The sequence below is a fragment of the Protopterus annectens genome, chromosome 5.part0 (genome assembly GCF_019279795.1).
Source record: "Protopterus annectens isolate FY-2018-M chromosome 5.part0, PAN1.0, whole genome shotgun sequence".
NCBI classification, from domain to species: domain Eukaryota; kingdom Metazoa; phylum Chordata; order Ceratodontiformes; family Protopteridae; genus Protopterus; species Protopterus annectens.
Window position 1 is genome coordinate 1,524,643,228 of NC_056735.1, and position 27,500 is coordinate 1,524,670,727.

Genomic DNA, 27,500 nt, shown 5'->3' on the forward strand with positions numbered 1-27,500 from the left:
CTTCTGAGAAGTATATGCCAAACAGTAGAGGTCCCAGGACCGTGCCTTGTGGGATACCACTTGTGACTGGTTTAGAGTCGGACCTGAAGCCCGCTATTCTTACAGTGTGAGTTCTGTCTGTAAGCCAGTTGGTAACTCATCTTGTGATGTAAGGTTTTATGTTCAGGTTGGTGAGTTTTTCTATAATTCCTGAGTGGGGAATGGTGTCGAAAGCCTTGGCAAGGTCAAGGTAGGCTTTGTGAACCACCTTCCCCTCATCTATGGCCTTGGTGACTGTCTTGAAGAAGTCAACCAGATTTAGTAGGCATGATCTGCCCTTAACAAAGCCAAATTGGGTTGGGTCAAGTGTTTGGAGGTTCCCAATGTCTTTGTTAATGAGTTCCATGATGATGTGCTCCACAGCCTTGCAGACCAGGCTAATCAGGCTTATGGATCGATAGTTACCAGGGTTAGTTGTGGCCCCTCCTTTGTGGAGCAGAATAACCATTGCTGTGCGCCATTCTATGGGCACATAGCCTGTGTAGAGGCTGAGGTGTGTTTAGGTGGGGGGTTAGTTCATTCTGTAGTTCGTGCAAGACGCAGCCTGGGACACCATCTGGCCCCATTGACGCTGTGCTTTTGAAAGGGTGGTTTTCACCTGTACGTCTGTGATTTCCGGGACACTACACTTTTACGGTATTGTTGTGGGCCCTTTTGGGGGTGAGAGGGGGGGTGAAGTTTGCACTGAATCTATCTGCCAGGATGTTGGCAATATCAGTAGGTTCAGTATATTTTGTGCTATTTTGGACTAGCTCAGAGCATATCTGCGAGTTGCCACTTAGATTCTTGACATAGCTAAAGAAAGCTTTGTGGTTATCTTTCGAATCCTTGGCTATTTTTCTTTTGAAGTTAGCCTTTGATGATTTTATGAGGGACCTCAGTTTCTTACTGATACTGATCAGGGATGTCTTTTCTTCTTGGGATTTGCTTTTTTCTAAACTAATTTCCTCCTTCTGTTGTATAGCCTGTTTATGGCAGGGGTCCACCAGACTAGTTTCCTTCTCTTAGGGGAGTGAGTCTTGGTTTTGCTAGGGATGGCACAATCCATGCATCCTTGTAGGTGCTCATAGAATGCATTTGTAAAGGTTCCTGCATCTTGGACACTGTTTAGCATGGGGGCTGCGAAACTTACCACCTCTGTCTTAAGTAAGGTGAAGTTTGCTATAGAAAAGTTTTTCACTGTGGTTCCCTTGGTTGAGGGTGGTGGTGTGGTGTGGGCAACCAGAGTGATTAGTTTATGGTCTGATCTAACCAGTGACTGGCTGACTTCCAGTGCAGAACACCTGTCGCCCATGTTGGTGATGACCAGGTCCAATATGTTTTCACCTCTGGTAGGGGAGTTTACCAGCTGATCCAGGGCATTTGAGTTGATAAATTCCAGGAAGCGCTGGACCTGCGAGTTTGTACTTGAGTAGTTTTCCCAGTTAACAGTAGGGTAATTGAAATCACCCAACATGAGGGTGTTTGGTAGGACCTTCAGGTTTTCCAGTGTCTCCAGAAAGGTGGACTGGTGGTCCTGGGTCATGGAGGGTGATCTGTAGCAGGCCACAGTTTGCATTGCAGATTTGCCCGATGTTAGTTGCACATGGATGATCTCAGAGGTATCATCCCATGCCATTAACCTGGAGGTGTAGGTATCCTTGATAAATATGGATACACCCCCTCCTTTTGTGTTTCGGTCCATGTTCTGTGGCCAAAATGTGTGGTATGAGTTGTAGCCCAGTAGTGCTGTGGTGCTCTGTGGAGCCTTGAACCAGGTTTCATTTACTGCACAGATATCAACGTTCTCAATACTGAGGAGTGCTTTGAGCATGTGCATTTTGAGATTTAAACTCCTGGCATTAAGTAGCATAACCCTCATTTTTTTATTTGTGCTGTTTACAGAGGTGGGTTTGACTTTTGAGCCTTGCCTGAAAAAGGCACTATGGGGGCAGCAAGAGCCTTGGCCAGTATTCAAAAGCCTAGAGGTGACAGGTGCAAGCCATCTCTTGTGAAACAACTAGGCTTGCCGAGCATGTTGTCCCAGGCTGACAGACACTGGATCCCCTTTGAATGACACCAGAAGCTTAGCCAATTGTTAAAATTGATCATTTTTTTCTTTATACTGCAGTATCATTCTTGGTGAGGGCAGGATGCTACTCAGAGTCAGGGTCATACCCGCCTGGGCTACATGATCAGAGAGCTCTTCCATGTCTCTTTTCATGTAGTCCAGGGAGATACATCTCAGGTCATTCACACCAACATGAACAATGACAGAGTCATATTTGTACTTGTTCTGGAGTGACTTGAGTGCTTGTGTTATGTGGCGGACTCTAGCTCCCGACAGGCAGCTAATAGTAACCTTCTCCTTGTCCAGTCTAGTGAGTGGGATGTCAGTGTGCCTGACTATAGAGTCACCTATTACTAGTGTGTTAGGTATGTTATTTTGCCTTAAGGGCTGTGATTGTGTGGCACACTGATTTTGTGTTTTATGTGTTGTCTGGTTTATGATGGGAAGTGCAGGTTTTTTGGGTGTCTGCTTTGGAGGTCTCTGATGCTTTTGCAGGTTTTTATTTAAAGCCTCTGAGTATGATTTTGTATATGTATGTGTATTTTTTTACCGGTGCTGGTTTAGTATGTCTATGTGAAGCTGGAGGTGTGGTGCAGCTGTTAACCTTCTCCTCATGACTGCCTGTTCCAGTCTTGGGTGGAGAGAGCTTAGCCTCCAATTTAGGTATATAATTGCATCTCTCGCATATGTTAATGTTTTGTGGTTGGAGGAGAGGGTTGTCTGTGTACATGAGTCAGTTGTAACATTGCCTCAGGATACCCAGGTTCACCAGCTGGACTGGAAAGTATACCTGAAATTGCCCTTTGATCATGCCTGAATAGTAGGGTGAGCTGCTTAGTCGCTTGGTTGTGAGGGGTGAATAATGAGCCTTGCCCTGCTGGGCAATCAAGTGTTGGGGTATATTAGTGCTTGTTATTAGGTCTGAGCAAGTGCTGGATTGTAGGATGCTTTTTAAGTGCTTAGGTTGAGAGTTAGACTACTTTCAAGGGAAAAACTGAAGAGGAGACTTGGTGGAGCCTGGAATAATTTAGTCCTAGCTAAACGGTGCTGCCGAATTTTATATGGCCGAGACCATATGATCGACATTTGAAATGTAGAACATATGAAAAACAAAAGTAAAAAACAACAAACACTTACCTAAACATTGCTGGCTCCGCCCCCACACCCCCCGTAACTTAAATATGCCAACTCCGAGATTGCACTACAGGGCAGGAATGGAAATCTTTCCATTTCACACTGTACGGAGATGCCGGTTCTGCATTGCTGGCATTTCAAATGTCGATCATAGGATCTTGGCCATATGAAATTTGGCATTTTGAAGTGTCAACAATGTGAAGGGGACCAATATATCTATATCTATATCTAATATATATATATATATATATATATATATATATATATGTGTGTGTGTGTGTGTGTGTGTGTGTGTGTGTGTGTATGTGTGTGTGTGTGTGTGTGTGTGTGTGTGTGTGTGTGTGTGTGTGTGTGTGTGTGTGTGTGTGTATATATACACACACACACATATACTGTATATATATATATATATATATATATATATATATATATATATATATATATATTTATACATATTTAAAAAAAAAAAAAACCCCACAAAACATTAACATTACATGTATGCAGGAGGGCAAGCCCCCCTGCACCCCCCCTACTAAAAAATACCAATTCTGAGATCACACTATAGCAAAGAATAGGGAATATTCCCATTCTGCACTGTACAGAGGTCTCCGTTTAGTTGTTTGAGGTTACGGATCTTCGACCATATGGTTTCAGCCATATGAGGTTCGAACTTTTGTGCTTCGATCAACAAACAAGGACCTATATGTGTGTATGTATATATATATATATATATATATATGTATATATAATAGAAACAATAGGAAAACTACCATCCAAAGGCCTCCACTAGAAAGAACAAATAATATTCACGAAACAGCAACAAAAGTAGAGGCCACCACGATGAAAAACAGGATAAAATCTGGATTTATTTCGACAAAAACAAGCGCTTTCACGTACATCCAAGTACGCTTCCTCAGGTTTATAAAATCACTTCACTCTAGCAGTTATCTATACTCAGTCAAGTTAATTGATACATCAATCAATCAATTAATCCGATTATTTAGTCAATCAATTAACAGGTCAGCTAGGTAAATCATTTTAAAGTGAAGCAAATTTTGCAGATTCAAAAACATAAAATTAAATTGTCACAATCACAACTTTAGAACATATAATAAAATAAGAATAAAAAACCATTCAGATTAAATACTCAACAAACTCCTATAAGACAATAACAGCCCTGCTAAATATAAATACAGAAACGTAAGCATGTAAAATCATATAAAGCTGAGGCTAAAAAAGGCTAAAAGACTAAAATTGTGTCCATAACTATAGATTGTAAATGATAATATATAACATAGCTCCAAAGCCTACTTGTTAACATATATAAAATATCAAATATTTAATATTTAATATTTACCTACGTCTGGTCAACACAGATTTTATGCTAACAGACTGATTGAGCCCTGGTTCAATATGGGCTCTCAGTCTTAAAATCCAGTTCAATTCTAGCATTTCTAGATAACTCAAATCATTGCCCCCTCGTTTATTATGATTTGCTATCTGCAAAACCCTAAATTTAAAAGCATGATCTGGGTACATAGTTTTATGCTTGGCTAAAGCATTTGTTAGGTTCATTTTCCTTATGTCATAACTATGATTATATATACGATCTTTCAGTCTTCTAGATGTTAAACCTACATAATATGCCCTACATGCAACACAGGTAGCCAAATATACTAAATTCATAGTTTCACATGTAGCATAAAAGTTGGGTGTAAACACATAATCTGAGTAGGGCGCAACAGACTGTTGATCACTGGTGATAAATTTACACATGTTGCACCTGTTACACGGAAACGTGCCATATCTTAACATTTTTCTGTTACCAGTAATATCTGTATTCATCTTTTCAGAGCATAATAGTCTCTTCAAACTTTTACTGTTTCTATATCTAAAACTAGGCGTTTTGCCCACTACTTCAGCAATCTGTGGGTCCAGAAGTAATAAATTCCAGTTCTTCCTAATGATATTAGTAATATATCTAATATCATTAGTGTATCTGGTTGTAAACACCACCTTAGTATCATTAGAATGAACTTTAAATGTAAACTTAGCTCTTTCATGTTCCATTGTTACAATCCGAAAATCATTTAGATGATTTAAGTTAGAAATTTTCGGATTCAATAAAGAATATTTCACTTCATCTATCAGTGGTGTAGGGTAACCCCTGTCACCAAATAACCTGTCCATTACATTTAATTGTATATTTCTATCTGTAGCATTGCTACACAAATTTGAAATTCTTGAGAACTGGCTCTTAACAATGTTTGGAAATATATGACGTGGATGCATACTATTGAAGTGTAGTATTGCATTTCTCCAGCAGGGTTTTCTGTATAAGGTAGTGGAAATCAAACCATCTTTATCCTTGAAGATGGTAATGTCCAGAAAATCTATCTTATATGGGGATGTCTCAATAGTAAATCTCAAAACATTAGTTGTAGATTCTAAATATGGGATCAGTTGTCCTAACAAATCATGGCCCCCATTCCATACAATTAGTATGTCATCTACAAAACGTCTATACAGTAACATATGCTGGAAGAACGCACTATTAAATAAGAACCTACATTCCCATTGGTACATAACCAGATTCGCATATGAATTTGCACAGGGGGTGCCCATGGCTACCCCCCATGTCTGTGCGTATAAGGTATCTTGAAACAAAAAGATGTTATTGTTCAATACCATATCTAATAAAGCACAGATAAGTATCTGAGAATAATTGTCAAGAGTTCCATTTTGTGTAGTAATTCCCTGATGGCCTCAATCCCATATTCATTGGGGATTGCTGTAAATAAATTCTTAACATCAAGGGATACAAATACAATAGATGATGGAAGAGTTTTTCTATTTCCTTCAGTTAAAACTTGCAAGTCATTTAGCAGTTGGTAAGTATCTTTCAAAATGGTGGGTATACTTCTGGCCAGTGGTCCTAGTCTTGATTCTAAGAAACGAGAAATATTTTCAGTTACCCATTTTTCACCTGCTACTATGGGGCGTAATGGAGGGGGAAAAACACCCTTGTGCACTTTTGGAAGGCCCTTAATAAGGGGAATTAATGGAAATTCTAATAAAAAATATTCATAAAGTTTCTTAGATATTTGTCTGCACATAAGAAGGTTGTACAAAGTGTCATGAACCTTTCTTATGGTATTCACCAGTTGATTATAATCTATAGACTTGTAAACAGTTGCATCATTAAGCATATTTAACATTAACTCAGTATATAAAGTAACATCCATTAACACCACACCTCCCCCCTTATCCGCTGGCTTAAACACTAAATTAGGATCTTGTTGTAAGGTTGTAAGGGAACATCTTTCATTCGCATTTAAATTATGATACAAATGCTTACATCTATGTTCAGAAAAATACTCATAAAAATCTTGTTCACACATCTGTACAAAACATTCTACATTGGAAGAAGGAGTAGGGACAAACATACTTTTACATCTGAATCGATCTTTTACATTATAATCAGTCTTATTTATATCTTTAAACATCACTTTTAAAGTCAATGTTCTTGCAAAAAGGCGTAGGTCAATTAAGACCTCTGTGAGGTTGCTACTCTGTGACGGAATAAAGGAAAGTCCTTTATTCAAAAGATTCTCTTCAGATATACTCAATTTGTGAGTCGAGAAGTTAAATACAAGTTGTTTTAGTTCCTGTGTCTTCTCCTTACCTCGGTCATTTCGCCCAAAAACTTACTCTTTCTCCTCCCTTGGCTGCTGGATCTCGCCGATGTCTTGGTACGGTATTGTACAGGAAGTGGCAAAAAAGCATTATGAGTTGACCCTGGAACAAATTTCGGTCTAGCTCCAAGAATATCTTGATCTTTTAGAGCTTGTTGGTTGGGAGGCGGTATATCTCTTACAGGTAAATCATCTTGCTTCCTACTTCCTCCTGATGACGTAATTTCCACATTAGTTGAACTCAGAGGTTCATCAACAGATGTAAAATTTAAGGCGACAGCATTAACAGTATCATGTCTATTTTCAGGATGGACAGAATAATTCTGTCGGATATTAATTTGATCACTAGTCTTTGGCCAAACAAAAATCTGGCCCGACAAAAAGTCCTGATAATCTCTTTGTAATTTCTTATATTTCAGCTGCTGCAACCTGTCGCTGTAAGCAGTGACTTGTATATACATTGTATCTATCTTTTTTTCATAGATTTCTCCTTTATAGTGACTAAGTAGATCTTTATGCAAAGCTTCTACTTTTAATATTAATTCATTTTCAGTTGGAGTAAAATATTCGATCAAAAGTCTTATATACTGATTACTCAAGTCTATATTTAGTTGTTGCCACTTTTTCAGCAGTTCAGGGTGGCTGTCGCCATACGTAGGCATACATAAAACTCACATGCCTCGAGGTATTACATGGAAATGAAGGCATGCTTCCAGATGTGTATATATATATATATATATATATATATATATATATATATATATATAGATACATACACACACACATATGTATCTATATATATATATATATATATATATATATATATATATATATATATATATGGGTCTACTACTATTCACTGAAAGCACATTTCACTGAAAATCAAATTAGTGTACACTTTTCACTGAAAGCTCAATTCACTGAAAACACAATTCACTGAAACACATTTCACTGAAAGTAATATATGGCCTTTTCTCCACTGTAGTCAGCAGCGGCCTTAGGTCAGCTGGTGCCCTAGGCAAAAGGGCTCCACAGTGCCCCTCCCCCACACCACCCAGGTGCCCCAAACCTGGTCTACCTACACCAAATAAATACTGGAAAAGCGCCCCTGCTACAGCGGCACCCTAGGCAGCTGCCTAGTTGGCCTATGCCTAAGGACGGCCATGAATGTAGTGCGAACCTGGAGTTAGTATATATAGTAAGCGGGGTGTAGGTGCATAGCCCCCCCACATATTTTAAATATTTTTAAATATATACATGGATACTTGCAATTGCAATATATTACTGTTCTCTGAAAATAATATATACTTAAAAAATACTTAAAAAAGTGCCCCCCACACCCCCTTACTATATATACTAACTCCAGGGTCGCACTACAGTGGGGAAAAGGCCATATGTAACTTTCAGTGAAATGTGTTTCAGTGAAATGTGCTTTCAGTGAAGAGTAGTAGATCCATATATATATATATATATATATATATATAAAAATACATATATATATATATATATATATATATATATATATATATATATATATATATATATATATATATATATATATATATATATATATATATATATATATATATATATATATATATATATATGGGTCTACTTTAAAACACTGACACGCAAAACACCGACGACAAAAAAACAGAGATCGGATGATCGACAACTGAGATGACCAACAGTTTAAAAGCACGAAACTTCACATGCCCGACAAACCACAATCCCGACAATCAACAAAACAAAACAAAACAAATACCTTTTCCGAAAAACACACACACAACACAAGCACAACAAAAACCTTACAAACCTACACTAAACCTTACATACACAACTATCTATGCACTAACCTTAACCCAAACCCTAACCCTAAGGTCTGTCACTATCGCACACTCACCTAACCCGCACCCTAACCCTAACTCACTTAACCCACCCCTAACTCTAAAGTCTGTCACTATTGCACACTTACCCGCACCCTAACCCTAACTCACTTAACCCACCCCTAACCCTAAAGTCTGTCACTATCGCACACTTACCCGCACCCTAACCCTAACTCACTTAACCCACCCCTAACCCTAAAGTCTGTCACTATCGCACACTTACCTTAACGTGTCGGTGTTCTCAGCATCGGGATTTTAAACTGTCGGTCATCTTAGTTGTCGATCTTCCGGTCTTGGTGTTCTCGTCGTCGGTGTTTTGCGTGTCGGTGTTTTCAAGTAGACCCACATATATATATATATATATATATATATATATATATATACACATATATAATATGTATATGTACACACACACACACACACACACACACACACACACACACACACACACACATGTGTGTATATATCAACTGCAGGATCACCATATCTTGGTTGAAAGACAAAGTTCTGTGATATTATAGTCTTTATCTCTTAATAGCATTTCAGTGATTGCTCATAACTGGAGCAAGTAGTAATCTGACAAATGCAAGACTGCCCCTTCTTCCTGCTTTGTACCTGAAAGAAAAAGTTTTGTTTTTGAATAACAGAAATCTTTAAGGAGTAGTTTATTTTTAGAGTCAAGCAGATTATAAGTGTCAAGTGCCAGTATATACAGAACACACCACAGTTTATCTGAAATTAGGGGAAGTAAAGGAGATTTAATATACGTGCATATCTTTGACATAATGAGGCCTTTATCTTCAACCAGAGGCCTGCACGTTTATTGTGCAGTCTTGATTTTCTGTAATAGTCTGTATTTTATTATAGTTATTAATGTCAGATTTTAGGTGTTTGTGATAGTAAGGTCTTAACACAGAATATGTCATTAGTTATACAGGTATAAAGATATTTCCTTTGTGTCAGCTGTACCCCAACTATGAAAAAAAAACTACATATTTTTTCTCTTATAATCATTTGGTCTAGCGTTTTCTGTTAAAGCAGTTTATGAATTTGGACATTGCTGTTGTCTGCTTTGAAAACTATGTGGGTATGTTATCCACAGACAGTGAACCTGTACTCTTGTGGTTTTGTTTTAGGTGACTTATGATATCTCAGGTGCCACTGACACAAACAGAGATTCTCTATCACAGAATTTAATCTTCACCATGAAAAGTAAGTTTTTTTTTCTATCTTTTTAAGAAGTATCACATTCTTTGCTAAAAAGATAATACTGATATGATGATTTATCTGTTAGTTGTATCTCCATCATTTCACATTGATAATGCACACTTCAAACATATAAATAGCTTACATTGAATTCCTATAATCTGTTAAATGGTTTAGTTGTGTCTTATTTTGAAATGGAGAATGTTTAATGATATTCCTTTTGGTCACTAACAGAAAACAAAACATTAATTTAAACTTTTTGTACTACAATCAACGAAATGATGTACTGGACACTACTTGTAAAATGGAAGTACATCTTGGATTTAAACTATCATGATAAACTACAGTAATATGATGCAGTTAAATGGTGGTTATCATTTATATTATTGTTAAAGGAATAGTTTGTTGTTTCCTAAATTATCTTAGCTGTTGTGAAGACAAATTTGCCTAAAACAGGTGTAAAACTAACATAGTTACAAGCCGTGCATTGCTCTTCAATCATATTACTAAGTATACTGCTACAAAAAAAACACTCAAAAGCCGTAACTCTTCTAAACCACTGATTTATTTAAACGCTCAATAAAAACATTTTTCGTCTGACAGAATCATTGGACTTCATCAGTAAAAAGCAAAAAACGTCTGTTGACATTCAAAATCCTAATATATAACTTCCCGCCAAATGACGTAATCAAACAATTTATTTTTAAACATATATACCCTTAATAAACTTTTAAAACCATTATGTATTAAAAAGAACTCATACAAAACTTTTCATTGGTTGTTGCTAATAATTCTTTAATAAGGCAAAGTTTTGTAGGAGTTCTTTTTAATACATAATGGTTTTAAAAGTTTATTAAGGGTATATATATGTTTAAAAATAAATTGTTTGATTATGTCATTTGGCGGGAAGTTATATATTAGGATTTTGAATGTCAACAGACGTTTTTTACTTTTTTCTGATGAAGTCCAACGATTCTGTCGGATGAAAAACGTTTTTATTGAGTGTTTAAATAAATCAGTGGTTTCGAAGAGTTTCAGCTTTTGAGCAGTTTTTTTGTAGCAGTTTGTTTTCTTTTCTTGTTTTTAACGGATTATATTACTAAATATGTTTGCTATGACTCATAGCTAAATGGTTTAGCATATATTCTGAAAAGCAATTTTGTAAGAATTTGATAGAAAATATCTCTTTCTTTCTTTTTGCAAAGAGTCTTTTTAAATATGTTATTTACCAAATTAAATAAATGTGGAAGAGTTAGAGAGTGTCATAGGAGAAGGAGGAAATCTGGGGCCCATTCAGGTCTGTATGATAAAGATTATGAAGATAAGCCGTTAACATCTCTGCTGAAGTGCCTGAACAGAAGATGTCCAGCATCAGTTTCTAAGTGGTTGGGAAATCATATTATTGGACAAGGTCAACAGCACTCCTGGATTGTTAAGTATTTTTGTCTCATTGTGGTCCATCTGGACTAAAAAAAAAATGGGGGTTGTTGTTAAATGCACTCAAAGGCATTTTCTAAGCAAACATTTTTTGTGAGTTATTAAGGGGAAAAAAATGCTTCTCACTGTAAGAGTCTGGTAAGCTGCAAAATAAGATTACCTTTCCCCTGTTGAGATATTTTTGTGAGCTGATTAAAGATTGTAGTCTGTTAAATGATAAAATGGGGTTTACTGTGTACCCTCCATGTGTTTATATGGCATCTTGAGCAATCCTGGACAGTGTTTTGAAGCATTTTATCAGTTTACAGGGATAGACATTTTTGTGGAGGTTGTAGCATCTATAACATTCTGAAGTAGGTGAATATGATCCCCTGTGAGCTACTTCTTTTCTATTATGTTGTGAAACTGTAGCAGTTTAATTCAAGTTTATATTCAAATTTGCTAAGGTGCCAATAATCTGATACCAATACAATAAAATTTAGGACAAATTATAGGCAGTAAATAAAATAAATCTGACATTCCCATATTAAATAAATAAAGTTAAGGACTATTTGTTGGTACTCAAAATGCTGAGTGTTGACATGCCAAAAAAAAAAAAAACACAGGAGAAGACCGACTCTCCCTTCCACTTCTGTTTAATTTGTTGAATTTTACTGGTATTCCAAGTTCTGTCTCTCTCTCTCTCTCTCTCTCTCTCTCTCTGGCTGATTAATTCCTCACAGACATAGAGTTTGAAAGTTGATATGACAGAAGGGATGAAGCACAGAGAATTGTGCGTAATGGTTAAGGTCTTTACCTCACAAAGCTTATAATATTAACCTTAGCTAAACTTTAAGGTACACTAAATGCAGTTAAGCAGTATCTGTGAAAATAAAACATGTCAATTATGGAAATTTGCTTTGAGTAGATCAGACTATGGCGTAAGAACTATGGGGAACTATGGGGAAGGGGCATTTAAAGCAAGAGTACAGCATGCAGACAACAATGCAGTGACCACAATGGTTTATTTGCCTTTTCTTATGTGCTTTTGGCACATAGATAAATACTTAACATGGCATCAATACATCCTCAAAGAAAACATTACAGGCGGTGAAGTTACGAATCATCAACCCTTTTTTTAATAGTGTTCCTGGCCATGTGGCATAGAGGGATGAATCCCTGACTGTAACCCAGATGTTGAGAGTTCAGGTAGCAGTTTGAGTACTAGACAAACCTGGTGAGGATGTAATATGAGGGATCAGCTCATGATAGCTGACTTATCTGCTCTGGTTCAAAAATATGCTTGGAAGGCATTATCTGTGTTCTTGTTTTCTCAAGGCAAAGATGGCTGCCCTTGTCAGCATATGTAGAGAAGTGTGTGTGTGTGTGTGTGTGTGTGTGTGTGTGCGCGCGCACGCGCGCGTGTGTGGGTGCACAATGGTTCATTACAGATAAAGCTGCTTATGTCAGTCATCAGATGGTTGGCTTAAACCTTATAAAAAAATACTGTCTATGGCCAAGATGCTGTTAAGTGTAGAAGCAGTCTTCATAGTTGCCTGGGTTATGTCCCCTTCATGCAGTTTTCACCCCTGTACTGAATTGGGTATATCCATAGTATGCAGGAATGAAAGGATAGAGGCTTGCTTAGGAAGGCTTGATGGTCATAATTCATGTGGCCAAAAAGAAACAGAAAAAAAGTTTTAAAAAGCTGTTTTACTTTCTTTCATGTCACATGTCTGTTTTCAGTATTTTTTAATTTTTTTCCATTTATAGTGTACATGCATGTGAATGCAAAGAATCCTAAAAGAGCAGTCAGCAAACCCCATGTCAAAATTTTGGCTTAAGCACTGTATGCTCCCTCTGGCCTTATCTTTTGATATACTACATATAATTTTACAGGTCAATGAAATGATTTGTATATGCATTGCATCTCTAAGCATTTCCTTTTGAGTGAAAGCTTTGTACAGTGACTGAAATTTCAGATATTGGCTCCCAATCTGATGTTCATCTTTTGGCATTTGTTTATCATCCTGCTTGCTGTGTGTTTACGCAGCACAGCCATACAATATATATACCACTTATTTTGACATTTTTGTACTTAAAACTTATTTAACGATGTAATCAGATACCTTGACTTAAAAAAAAATATTTTTCTTTGCCTGTCTGTTTATCCCTTACCCATCATGGTCTCTAGGTATGATAAACCAGTAAGTCTTTTTGAAAGATTGAAGACAGACAAAATGGAATAGAAAGAATCTCTGTTAAATCCCTCAAGCATGTTAATGACGAAAAGCACTTAAAAGATAAGCATATACTTCCTTCAGAATTAGAAATTACAGATCAGTGATACATTTCCTAAAAATGATCAGTTATAAACCAGCTCATTTGGAAATGCAAGGCATTAATAGGTCATTTTGCTATGGCAGGTAAGAGACCATTTCTATGATTAGCCCATCTGGGATGATGCCATAGTCGGCAAGGATGGGAATGTATATGATTTGCATCCAGAAAAAAGGAGGTCATTGTCCCACTGTACTCATCCCTCATTAGACCCATTATAGAGTACAACGCCTCGTTTGATATGTACCTCACAAGACATCTGCAACAGCTGGAAAGGCCGCAGAAATAACTCACTAAAAGAATCACAGGCCTAAAGCAGATGCCCTATGCTGACCATCTAATAAAACTCCAGCTATACTTTGTGGCATATCATCTACTCAGAGGCAATCTCTGCTTAACATACAAGTCCATGTCAAGCCCTGAGCTTCTGGGCATGCTCCACTTAAAGAAATCCCAATCCCTCAGAGCCACACGCTCCAGGGATCAAAATTTTGTCATCACAATGAACAAAACATGCTGGAGGGATAGGTTCCTGACCCACAGACTCCCCATACTCTGGAATAGACTGCCTATATATGTCAAGCAGAGCACCTCCTTGGCCCTCTTCAAAAGGAACCTTGATGATTGGATGGGAGATTCACCCTGGGGATTACGTCAGTCACCCTGCTAGACAGGGGTCCAGAGAAGTAAATACTGTGGGAAGAAATATCCAGGGAATTGTTATGGCTAGGCTTGTATAGGACCTAGGGCTGATAACCTAGTACCAACCTATGAACCTATAGTCTAGACGCATTTAAACAAAGGAAGTAACTGCTTTATGAAACATTGATTAATCAAATACATATTCCTCTCAACTGCTGTTTATTGTTCCATAGTAAGCAAAACTTCCAGTTGTGCTTATTGTACTTTTATTAAAACCTCTTATGTAAAAAATAAATTAAAATAATGGCATATTGGAAAACACGTCTTATGGAAGGCTGGCCAGCTGACCAGCAGAGGATGCATAGTGTTTGATTTGCAAAATAAGATTTACACATATTTTTATCTTAATTTGAAGGTAATAATATTTTAGCTTTAGGTCAACCTTCAAAATGTTTAAATCTCGCAGAGCAAAATCTGCATACCAAATTAAGACTGCTTTTTTGCCTTTACTGGCTATAGAATCTATCTAGTTCTTCATCTGCTAATGCTTGTTGCCTTTAAAAAAATGATAATAATGAATATTGCCAAAATCTAAAAGTTTTTCACTCTCTCTTTCTTTCCCACTATGGTCAGTTATGCATGTTCCTGTTAGATATTTTCCTAACGCTATTTCCAGTGTTGCCCATGATAGAATATTCTCTTGGGTGTCTTTCTCACAGTTTCTTCAGTGTTTTCCTTTTCCATTGTAATTTGTTGTCATTAGCTTTAGAGGAGTTATGATACTAAATGCATTCTCTACATTCTTACGAACACTAAATTTCTGAATAAATAATAATTAACTGTCCATGACTTGGTCACTTTAGTATTACATTAATTTAAAAAAAGCACTAGAAAACCATGGCTGGGGAATCATAATACAACTATAGCCAGTAGTTCAAATGGATGGATACAATCATAGGATCTCAGAATTTTGTAAGTTTAGTATAATCTTTATATATTAGCCAAATAATGTATAATGTCACTTCAAGAACTCTTCTTCAAAAATATTATGAACAACCATGGCAGCAGTTTATCAAACAAGCACAGTATTTTGTTACTGAAATTGAAACATTCTGGTAATTTACTCAGCAGGAAGCATGACCTATTGATATCACTGAAATCAGAATAAAACTATGTTTCTTATCTGGATAGTGATATCTTTGAAAGAGTCTACTTCAGATGATCAAAGTTTTCAAAACTTCGAACATCACATCATCGAATACCAGATGATAGAAGTTTTGAAACATCAAACATTTTATATGGCCCAGAATGGCAAATTTACCATTTTCCTCACTGTAGTGCGATCTCGGCATTTGTATATTTATGTTTCAGGGGGTGTGGGGGTGCATGGGGCTTGCCCCTGCAAAAACGTAAAAGAAAACTTGTTTGTTTTTATTTTTTTACTTTGATGTTCAATGTTTCCAAACTTTCATCATCTGGTCTTTGACGATGTGATGTTCAACATTTTGAAATTTCGATCATCTGAGGTACACCCCTTTGAAATTGTTAAACTTGACAAATGCATTGGATGGCCATTGAAAGACAGATTTTTTCTAGTATTCTTAAACAATCATAGCAGCCCACACTGTGGCACAAAGTAGTAAATTTGTCACTATGTCACCAGATGGCCCAGTCTGAATAGCTAGAAAATATTAGTGAAGGTTCTGGTGCTAGAAGAGTTGGTAGTAGATGACTGGAGGCAAGAAGGTATGGCTGTCCTGTCTTGAGGGGAGTGTGTGTTATGGCTGAGGGCCTGTAGCATGGAAAACAGAATGGCACTTCTTGAAAGGGCATGTACAGTGATTATCTAACATAGTGATGGGAGGCCTGCCTATGCATGCAAAGACCATGCATAAGTGGTTTAGAAGGACATAGATAGTCCTTCTGATGATACAGAATCATATGTTACTACTAGGGGCATGGTCTGCAAACTTAAAACAATCACTCTTCATGGCCTGTGTAGCTGTTGCCTAACTGGGTAACATAAAGGGTCTAGTCACTTTCACCCTGAACAGGAACAAATGGACACCAGAGGGCCTGCTCTAGTAGCGAAAAGCAGGCAGACAGGGCATCTGCAGATGAAAACATATAATAAATAAATAAATAGCCACAGTGATATTTTTGGTTATACTCCAGAACATCTTCTTTTTAACATAAGAATGACAAATTTCTTACAATTTCAGTTTTGTTAGTACTTTGAAATTATCTCAGTCAAAACATGTTTATTCTGGAAATATGTAGTCAGGATAACACTGTGTAATGAAGATGGAAACATATCTTTGTTTCTGCACTACATAACTCATTTACTTTCCATGAGAATATATTCATGTAAGATAGCTAAAAGTAAGCTTATGATGAATGTGAAGAAAGTCTACTGCATGTGCTTGTTACTGCATCAATATGACAGTGTCAACATAATTAAAGAAATCCCATGAGTTCTGTTGGCATAAAGGGATAAAGTCCTTACTATGACCCAGGTGTTCTGTGTTTAAATAATGGCACTGGTGACTGCTAAAGCTACCAAGAGGAGGAATGATGTGACTATCCTTGGGAGAGAAGGGTACAATAGGGCAGATCTATACTGCAATCACTTAGAGGTGCTTGGGGGCACATCTGGGATAGGTATTCAGTTCATCAAGCAGAAAACAATGTAGCCTTCATCAGCACTGGTATAGTGCCTCTCCCAGATGATGTAGAATAAACACTCCTTACCTAAATTACAGAACTAAGGATATAGTAGAAAAATGTCCTCTTTTGAGTGATGCTGGAGTGATCACAAGCAACTTCCAAGGCTGCATGAATGATGGCTTCTCCAGAGTTACGGAAACTTGGAGGTTGAGGAGCAAAGGGCAAAAAGTCTGGGAAAATAGAAAAGAAATGAAAAGAAATGTTATTATATATTTTATTCATGTTATAGTAAACAATAGGCCAGTTCTTTGCACTGCATTACATCAGGTTCCTAACATGATGCTGAGTACATCATTGTGCAGAACAAGTTGGGAGCTAAAAGGATGAGCAGCAGTGCTCGTGAGCATTTTACTTTATAAATGCATCAGGCAAGGCTTCTTTTTCATGGTGAACTATGGATGTGGCTGAGTGAAAAAGTGAGACACATGCCTATAGCAGAGTCTATAACAGTGGATCAACACATATGCAGAAGCATGAGGTAGTCATGGCATGAGGGATTGAGGCACTGAAGAATAAGGAGGTCTGGGGTCCATTCACATTACAGGGATAGCAGAGACCAGAGGTCTTGGGTCTATTCACATTATAGAGATAGCAGAAACTGGAGGTCTTGGGTCCATTCACATCACAGAGATAGCAGACACTGGCAATCTGGGGTCCAGTCACAATAGAGAGAGATGAAATTGTAGGTCTTAGGGCCATTCACATTACAGAGATAATGGACACTGGAGATCTGGGGTCCATTTACATTACAGAGATAGTAGAAACTGGAGGTCTTGGGCCCATGCACATTACAGGGATAGAAGAGATCGGAGGTCTGGGGTCCATTCACATTACAGAGAGAGCAGAGACCATAGGACTGGGTTAAATGCACATTGTAGAGATAGCAGAGACCAGATGTCTGAGGTTCATTCACATTACAGAGAGAGCAGAGACCATAGGACTGGGTTAAATGCACATTGTAGAGATAGCAGAGACCAGATGTCTGAGGTTCATTCACATTACAGAGAGCAGAGACCATAGGACTGGGTTAAATGCACATTGTAGAGATAGCAGAGACCAGTTGTCTGAGGTTCATTCACATTACAGAGAGAGCAGAGACCATAGGACTGGGTTAAATGCACATTGTAGAGATAGCAGAGACCAGATGTCTGAGGTTCATTCACATTACAGAGAGAGCAGAGACCATAGGACTGGGTTAAATGCACATTGTAGAGATAGCAGAGACTAGATGTCTGAGGTTCATTCACATTACAGAGAGAGCAGAGACCATAGGACTGGGTTAAATGCACATTGTAGAGATAGCAGAGACCAGATGTCTGAGGTTCATTCACATTACAGAGAGCAGAGACCATAGGACTGGGTTAAATGCACATTGTAGAGATAGCAGAGACCAGATGTCTGAGGTTCATTCACATTACAGAGAGAGCAGAGACCATAGGACTGGGGTCCATGCCCATTACAGGGATAGCAGACACCAGAGGACTGGGTTCCATGCATATTAGGGGATAGCAAAGACCGGAGGATTAGGATCCATGCACATTACAAGGATAGCAGAAACTGGAGGTCTGAGGTCCATTCAGATTACAGGGATAGCAGACACTGGAGACTCTGGTCCATGCATATTACAGGGATAGCAGAGGTTGGAATGCAGAAGACCTAAGCTGCACAAGTCATGATGTTTTGCATGCACTGTTTTAATGTGTGTGTGTGTGTGTGTGTGTGTGTGTGTGTGTGTGTGTGTGTGTGTGTGTGTGTGTGTGTGTGTGTGAATTCAGCAGTGACTGCACTACAAAGATTATAGTAAAATTTACAATATTCTGTAATTTCATGAATCTATCCATCCATTTGAACTATTAGCTCTTATTAGTATTCTGAATCTGCGAACATGATTTTTGGTAGTTTCCAGTTATGTCCATGAGAATGGGGCAACACTGTCTCCATGGGGCATATGGAATGAAGTAACACTGCATGAGACGACATTGTGCAGCCTGTGAAGTCCAGAGTTTGCCTGTAAGACATGACTGCTGCATAATCAGGAGGGTGCAACAATGGACCATAAGGATATATTCAGTTCAGTTTTATACTCCTAACAGCTGTTCATCACAGGCATAAAGGACACATCTGAAGTAGGATGGATGCCACTGCAGGTGAGTTTCGTGTAGATTATACTATGGAGTCCTGCCCATATGTGGGTGTATACTACCTACATGCATGTAGCATGGTAGAGATAGGAGCAAGCTTAAAAGGATAGTGTCTGGAAATTGATGTTTTGTATTCTTGGGGGGGTAGTTATGATGCATTGTGTGTCACTGCACTACTTATCTTTTTGTCTGAGGTCATCTACTTCTACCTTGACAATCACAGCACCCCACAAAGAAATACATCATGTACATCAGTCACCCTGTCCTGTCCTTGCTCTATCTAGTCATTATGGGTTATGTGTTTCATCCCATATAGGCAACTAACTAACTGGCATGATTCCACCATATTTTTACATGAACAGAAGTCCAGCATTAATCAAAAGGTGTACTGTCCAATAAGCCAACTTAACATTTTTGCACTGCCCTGGTCCCCTCCCTTGCTGTATAGCCTTGTACAAATGTCTCATTGAAATACTTAGTGATGGGCATAGCCTCATGTGGCAGTACATCTGTTGAATTAGTAAGTATACTGAATGGGTGTATCAATCTGCTGCCCTCTTTTTTTAAGTGCATCAGCCAGCCATACTGCATCTATCAATATCCCCTCTTCCCATATTTCCAATAGTACTTTAAAATGGGGAAATAATTTCCCAATATTATATCATGAAACAAATGAGAGTTTACAGCTTCAAGTTATAACAGTTTACCTAGAATTATTTGAATTTTTACACGTGTAAGGGGATGTTGTTTTCTATCAAATTACCTCCACTTTTAATTAATAATCTTTTGCTTACACAACAGGAGACCATTGATATGTGTAGTCATACTTCCAGAATATTCCTTCTGGGAATGCAGTGCATTTCACTACCTTGGTTGTAACATAATGATATGGTACTGACTTATTCTACCTTTATGACACTCCAAAAAACTTCATTTGAAAGATACATTTCTGTAGTTAAACTTCTACTAGAAGCATCATTTCCAGCATTACTAGCACAGAATGTAGATATGTAACAACTACCCCAACATGTGAACAGAACCATACCATAGCCAAATAGGGCCTCTCCCTAAGTTATCATAAACACTGTTCAAAACTGTCAGAGTACATACTATTTTCGACTTTACTTTTGAAATGTTTACAGAGATATGTATTTAATTTAAGACTTTTAATTTATTTGTCCATTGTTGACCAGGTTAGTCCCATTAGGCTATTGGCCTTTTTTGGGGGAGACACAAGGTGGTATTTATACTACTAGAGGAAATTTGTCAGGGCTTCGGAAAACTTCCCGTACTCTTTTCAATAGGTGCTGTGGTATCATTTACATCCATCTGAGCTCCACCAACTCAGGCAGAGGGGGCCGTGTTTAGCATATCATCTAAAAGATGACACAATGTCAGCATTCCATCTACCTAGTGTGGGAATAGAACCCACAGCCTCCTGCACCAAATGCAAGTGTGCTACCTGTTGCTGAACTAACACTGTTTTCAAATTTGATAGCACAGGCCCTAATGGCCATTTGCTAACCAAAACAAATCAGTTGCACATTGAAAACAGACTGAGGAACAGTAAACTTCACTTCCTCTGAAGCTTACATTAATTGAAAATGCATCAAAACTCACACTCATTGAAAATACACCTGGCCATTGGCAGAATGAGTGTGCCTTCCTCCCAAAGCTGTTTTCTAAGTATGGGCCCTCTGCATACATTTTCAGACCATATATAAATACAGGTGTTCTTTGATTCACTTTCTGCATTGTTTTAAATGCGTTTCTTGTTTGATAGTGCATTTTAAATTTGTACTTTTCAACATTTTTTCCAGTAAGCAGAGAAACAGAATGTATGAGCTAATAATGACAAAAGTACCCATTTCAGAGCATTTCAACTCTAAAAGGTAACTCAAAATGCTGATATTGTAATCCACTAATATCTGCACTCAACAGTTACAGGCACAAAATCAATTTCGTACAAATCACAGGTTTAATTGTGATAAAAATGGCCACTGTCAATATTCTAGTTTGCTGTATAAAAATGCATACTAGCCCTGCAGACAAACTTATGACAACAATATCAGCTCAGAAGGTTCAGATATTTTTATCTGCAGGCATTCCTATTCCTTCTTAGATGTCCGGATCAAAAACTGAATAATATTGACCAAAGTCACATATTTCAGATTTGTTTCACACATGCACACAGTAGCCAAAGTATTTCTACTTAATTCACACACACACTCAAGCACACACGCACACACACACACACACACACACACACACACACACACACACACACACACACACACACACACACACACACACACACACACACGTCCTGCAAAGCCAAATTAGACTGTTTCAAAATCATCAGAAAGGATCCTAAGGTAATTTCATTCACAGAAAGCCCCCTGGCCCCATCAGCAGTTATTGCCACTTTGTTGACAGTGTACATTCCTTATTGTTATGTTGAAATAGATTATATGTACTTTATTTGTAGCTTTGTGTGAACTACATTAAACTTTATAAAGATGACTAGCATCATACTATAATATCTATCCAAATGGATATGATATGAGAGCATAAGAAATATGAATCATCTGATAACGTATCTTAAGTCAACATGCACATTCTCTGCAGAAGTAAAAATCATCTTATTAATTTTGATGTAAAGAGAAGGATTACTGATACAGAAGTTGCTGGTGACAAACAACTTTGCATGCTACTGCTTGCAGCATACCTACATCTCATTTTGACCATCTTTGTTTTCTCTGTCATCGAGAATAGCTGTCCCTTCTGACATCACTTAGGACAAGGTCTGACCTACTTGATTATCTGTTATTGGAATATTGTTACAGCATACACATGCAAAGTCAGCGGAGTCAGCTAATGGACAGATAGGGCTCTGCGCAGGGTAATGAATCAAGCCCCCACCAGCCATACCAATTTCCCCTTACTTGGCTGTCTCCACCACTTGCCATAAACACTTTTCAAACATGTCGGTGTACATATTATTTTCTCCTTTAATTTTATAATTATCACAGGGATTTAGATGTCATCAAAAACTATTTCATATTTTACAGAAAAAAAAGCATTTCTAACTAAAACAAAGCACTCTCAAACTGAAAACAGACTTAGCATGAGAAACAGCAAACTTGTTTTTCCTAGCAACTCACATTTAGTGAAAATGAATTTGGCAACCCATTAAATTACAAGAGACATGCTGGGATTCATACTGAAATAGATTATAGTGAGGTACTAAGTAATGTCTATGTGAGGGGTGCAGGAATTTAAAAGACAAAATGTATATTGTATTTGCTAACAGCCTGGGAGAGGCCACTGGACATGTATTCCTTTTCAGGAGCAGCCCAAAAGTAATATCTGGTGAAATAAGTTGGCAGAGTCACAAAACACCAAAGAAAGCTGAGGAAATCAAGCCATGTGCTACAAGAAGCAGCTTTTTAACAGCGTATGACGTTATTCATCTGCACCAACTATACACAAACTGTTATATTTTCCTAACACATACATTTCGTACTTGTGCACCTGCAAAATAATAAGCTAAATTAAAATGTATTTATCGTTAAAATATTAACATTAAACTCAGACTTCACTATTCAATTCATTTGCAGCTAAATAATTAACACACTGTCAACATTAAGGAAACCAATGATCACATCCAAAGAGCATAGCTCATGTAATGATGTTCCTGTTTAGAATAATTGATTTTCTTCCTTTATACCATAACTACTCTGGTTCTTAGGTACCAGTTACTAGGCTTGTATTCCAAGGGAACATTGAGGAGCCTAGCCAAAATATCCACTTTCCTCAAAGCACTATCTGGTTAAATGACTTGCTCAAGGACAGTACATAAATGACAGGGAAAATCAGAGATGTTCTGCAAAAGTGGAGACAATTAAAGGCAGACTGGACTAAATCACTTAAAAAGTATCAGAATAGCTCTTACATCAATGTGCATATTGTGAAATGCAACAATTATGAAACTCTGACTGACATTGAGTAACTGACTGTAATCCTCAGTGATTTACCAAATGTATTTGGTAAGAGTAGACGAGGCTCTTGCCTCATGTAAGCAAAGTACATAGTTTGAGCCCAAGCAAGTTATTTAATTAACTGTATAACTAGGACATTTCACACACACACACACACACACACACACACACACACACACACACACACACACACACACACACACACACACACACACACACACACACGCACGCACGCGCACACACACACACACACACACACACACACACATGCACACACGCACGCACACATGCACGCACACACGCATGCACGCTCACACACACACACACACACACACACACACACACACACACACACACACACACACATCAAATTCCTAAACACTTTGCTGTGTCTCCAAAAAAATTCCTAAACACTTTGCTGTGTCTGCCTGTCACCAAAAAAGTAGCTTGCAACTGCAAATAAAATCCATTGCTAGATGCATTCTGTTGTACATCACAGCAGCAACAAAAATCAATCACTATCTGCATTCTTCTTGAGTAGCTACAAAGGTTCTGTTCAAGTTTATGTGCCTGGCTGTGAAATCAAATTGCATGCATGATTCTCTTCCATCTGCATTTGTGCATGCATTGCTCATTGGCAGGATGGATGCATCTAGGAGAATTTTGCTGATGTAACACTCAATAAGAGCAGGAAAAACTTTGTTTTAAAATCTTAAAGCAGGAAGTAGGAAAACTTTCTTTTAAAATATAATTAAGGTTGAGTCTAGGCTACCCAACTAGTGCTGGGCCCTAGACAGCTGTTTAGGTTGGGTAGTGCTGGATTAAGTCCCACATGTAAACACAATTAGCACATTTGTTTTTATTGTTTTTTTTTTTTTTTTTCATAGAAGATAGCACATTTCTTACCACAGTTTATGACTTGGAATCAGACAGTTCTGTTGAAAACATTGTGTGATTAAATGATAATGTTCTTCTAAAGTTACTGATGTTTCAGATTCATGGGATCACTTTGAAATACCCATTTTCTTATGTTACTTGACATACCTGTTCTAAACATGTCTATTGCTAAAATTTCTAGCATTTGTAATTTACTTTTGCTGCCAGATTTAAGTCAAAGCTCTAACAATATTTTAATAATGCATATATGCTCTTAATAATTTGTCAGAATTAAAAGTCCAGCTATAAAATCATATTGCTTGTACTTAGAGGTAAACATATTCTTAGCAAAAATTCCTTTTTCAGTTTGTCATAGTACAGGTAATCAGTTCCCTCTAGTCTATATATGTTTTTAGTGCCTGTTCTCTTAGTTGGATGGCAGGATTTTTTACCAGTCTAGTTAGTTGTGTATGGTGGCACGGCACTGAAAGGCCACTAAGTAAGATGCCAGGTCATTTTCCCTGGTTTCTTTCTTCAACACAGATGGAGTCTTTTGGTTTGTAACTACATTGGGCAGCACAACTAGTTACCACTGCAGTTGTATTAGATTCTGTTCACTTTCTGCTTTCAATTCTACAAGCATTTTCAACAACTTCTCTGTAGCAGGGGTTAAGACAACCAGTAGAGGGGAAACATGTTTGTAGTAAACCCAACAATCTTGCAGAAATTCTTCTGGGAACCAACAATAACAAAGTATGGAGAAATGATAACCCAGTATGTTTTCTACATGTCATCATGGGTGTTATGAGTAATAGTAACAGACAAGTTTGTTGCCATTTGCCCATACCCACACCACCAGTGTAAAATCCAAAGTACATAGGAGACACTGAATTATTAAAAATGTTTATTATAAACTTTCCTTGCTTCTTGGTTTTCAGTAAATAATACAATTACTGTTCTTTCAATTCCAAAAAAGAACCTTTTATATTAGGTTTTCACAATCCACACAGTCCCTGTGAATCAGTGGGCTGTGTCCAACCTGTTACGACCGTAGACCTCAGTCAGGCCTTCATCCCAGCTCTCTGGTGTAGACAGTTTAGTAGGTTTATGCAATCAAACTGCCTCATCTGGGCTGATATGTTTCACATCTCCTGGGTTTTCATTATATGAGATCCTCCATTTGAAGAACTAACTTCCTGAGCTTACACCTCCAAACTCTTCTTATATTATAATAATTGGCAATTAATGTCTTAATGCTGGCAAGTTAAGAGTACTGTATTTGCACCTGTTTGTGAGGATATTCCCACACCATCAGTGTAGATTTAAAGGCACTTTACCCATTTCATACACTCGGTATGTTATAATATATGTAAAGCTGTTCTTTTGCTGCAGTGTAATATTCAGTTTGCATTGCACCATCCAACTTACTGCCAGTATCAAGACTAAGGTAAATTATAACGAAGCCTGTTAACAAGCTCTTCTTTACTCATGTAAGGCAAGTGAAAGCCCTTTAAATTGAAACAGTTTATTGATGAAGTGTGAAGCTGCAACTTTTATTGACAAGGAACTGTGTTACAGAAAAACTCGTGGAGTTCTGACTTTGCATGGTTGTGCAGTCGTGGAGTTCATTCATAAGTAATATTGCTGGTTCAGTTATGTTCATGGCATGTGAGATGTTTTGGTTTTGATTTTTTTTTGTCTTTTAATACCTGTTGTACATTGATATATTTGATTTTCATTTTTAATAACTTTAGTTACTGTTTTTTCACGTTATCAGGTTTTGATATGCAGAGATTCATTTTCCTCACATGAAGCCACACAAATGTTTCTTAATAAAATCTGTATGCTTTTTATATCTTCACCAAGATGTGAGCAGAAACTGCATCATTCTTGCAAAAACAGAGTGAAGTACAAATCCTGACAGACAAGCGATGTTACTTGATACATTTATTTTCAAACTTCTGAGTTAAATTGTTGCCTGGTTTTTAAAATGTAGCAGTCTTTTCTCCTCATTAGTAAGAGTCTAAGATCCATGGAGTACTTTCCCATTAACCTTGTGCCTTCCTTCTACCAGGCATGTGAAAGAAAAATGTTTTTTTCTTCAATTCTGTGACCAAAACAATGAACATTGAGTGTAAAACCCTGATTATGACCCTGGCAACCTGAGTTCAGTTATTGGCTTGCAGTCTGCCCAAGGTATGCTGGCCCTTTCACCTCTGTTAGGGTGGCTGAGATGTATAAATTTTAGAAATATGTCCAGTGAAGACAGGATAAACATACACAGTGTGCTCATTCCAGGAAGTGGGGTGATGAAGGGCTTACATCACTCACAGGGGCGTGTTCTAATTCAGTACTACATCCATCCCAGAGAGCAGTCACTGGCATATCTCTCAACCTTATACCTCTAAAATTAGGACAAGAGCAAACATGAATTAGGGAAAAAGACCTAAATTTAGAGAAGTTATAAATACTGGTAATAATAACTTAGAAATTCTCAAAAAATGTCTAATTTGAGGAGAAAGTGAGCAAACCTTGAGACAAAACTATGGACATGGAAGTGATATGATACTACATGTGATCCATTCTCTGTCTCCTGTCCTTCTATAGGTTACTCAATCTTTTTCCCAAACTACAAAGGCAGCCCTGCCAGTGGTAATACTGAGTAAGGTGGTCCACTGGCTTCCATTTAGGTTCCCTGACCATTATCCCCCAACCAATTTTGCGGCACACAGAGGGCAGTATGATATATGGACGATGCATACCTCTCAACTGGACAGATTTTTGCAGAATGTCCAGATTATGTCTTGTATTTTTGGTCTGTTCCTCATAAAATCTGTGTTTTTCTGACAAATTGCTGGGATGATCTGAGGATTGAAGTCACTAAATAATGACATGCATTTCAGTTTCAGACTTCAAATCCTTCAGAAAATATGTGTTAAAACAAATCCTGTTACTCTAGCAACTTTCTAAACTTATAAGAGTAATATTTAAAATATGGCCCTATTTTGGGACTTTGTCCCCCATTTTGTCAGTCTTTGTCCAGATGCACTGAGAGGTTAAGAGGTATGGCCGAGGATGGAGAAATGGAATCATGGTCATCTGCACTGCATGGGTACAAAATAAATTAAAAAAAAATATCTGAGACCAAAACTATATGCAACTGTATGCATTATCTCCTTTTTTATTGTTTCTTTCTTTCACTCTGAACTTAGAAATTTCTTTGAGAAGAATCTGAATTTAATACCACACAATTTTAGACTGCAAGTAGCCAATATAGTCTGATGCATGACCTGAACCTGATGTTTGCTTGGTTTTTGTCAGATCCAGCTTGCATTAATGGAGCTAAT

General features: G+C 37.6%; 1 protein-coding gene across 1 annotated transcript in view; it reads left to right on the forward strand.

The window, feature by feature from the left end:
• The window catches only part of MYO16 (myosin XVI), a 2,679,924-nt gene that overhangs the window by 1,697,795 nt on the left and 954,629 nt on the right, over positions 1 to 27,500 (forward strand). Inside the window, exon 24 of the mRNA XM_044071347.1 lies at positions 9,941 to 10,016. Within this exon, the coding sequence (XP_043927282.1) occupies positions 9,941 to 10,016 (76 nt within the window). The remainder of the gene's footprint in view (positions 1 to 9,940; positions 10,017 to 27,500) is intronic.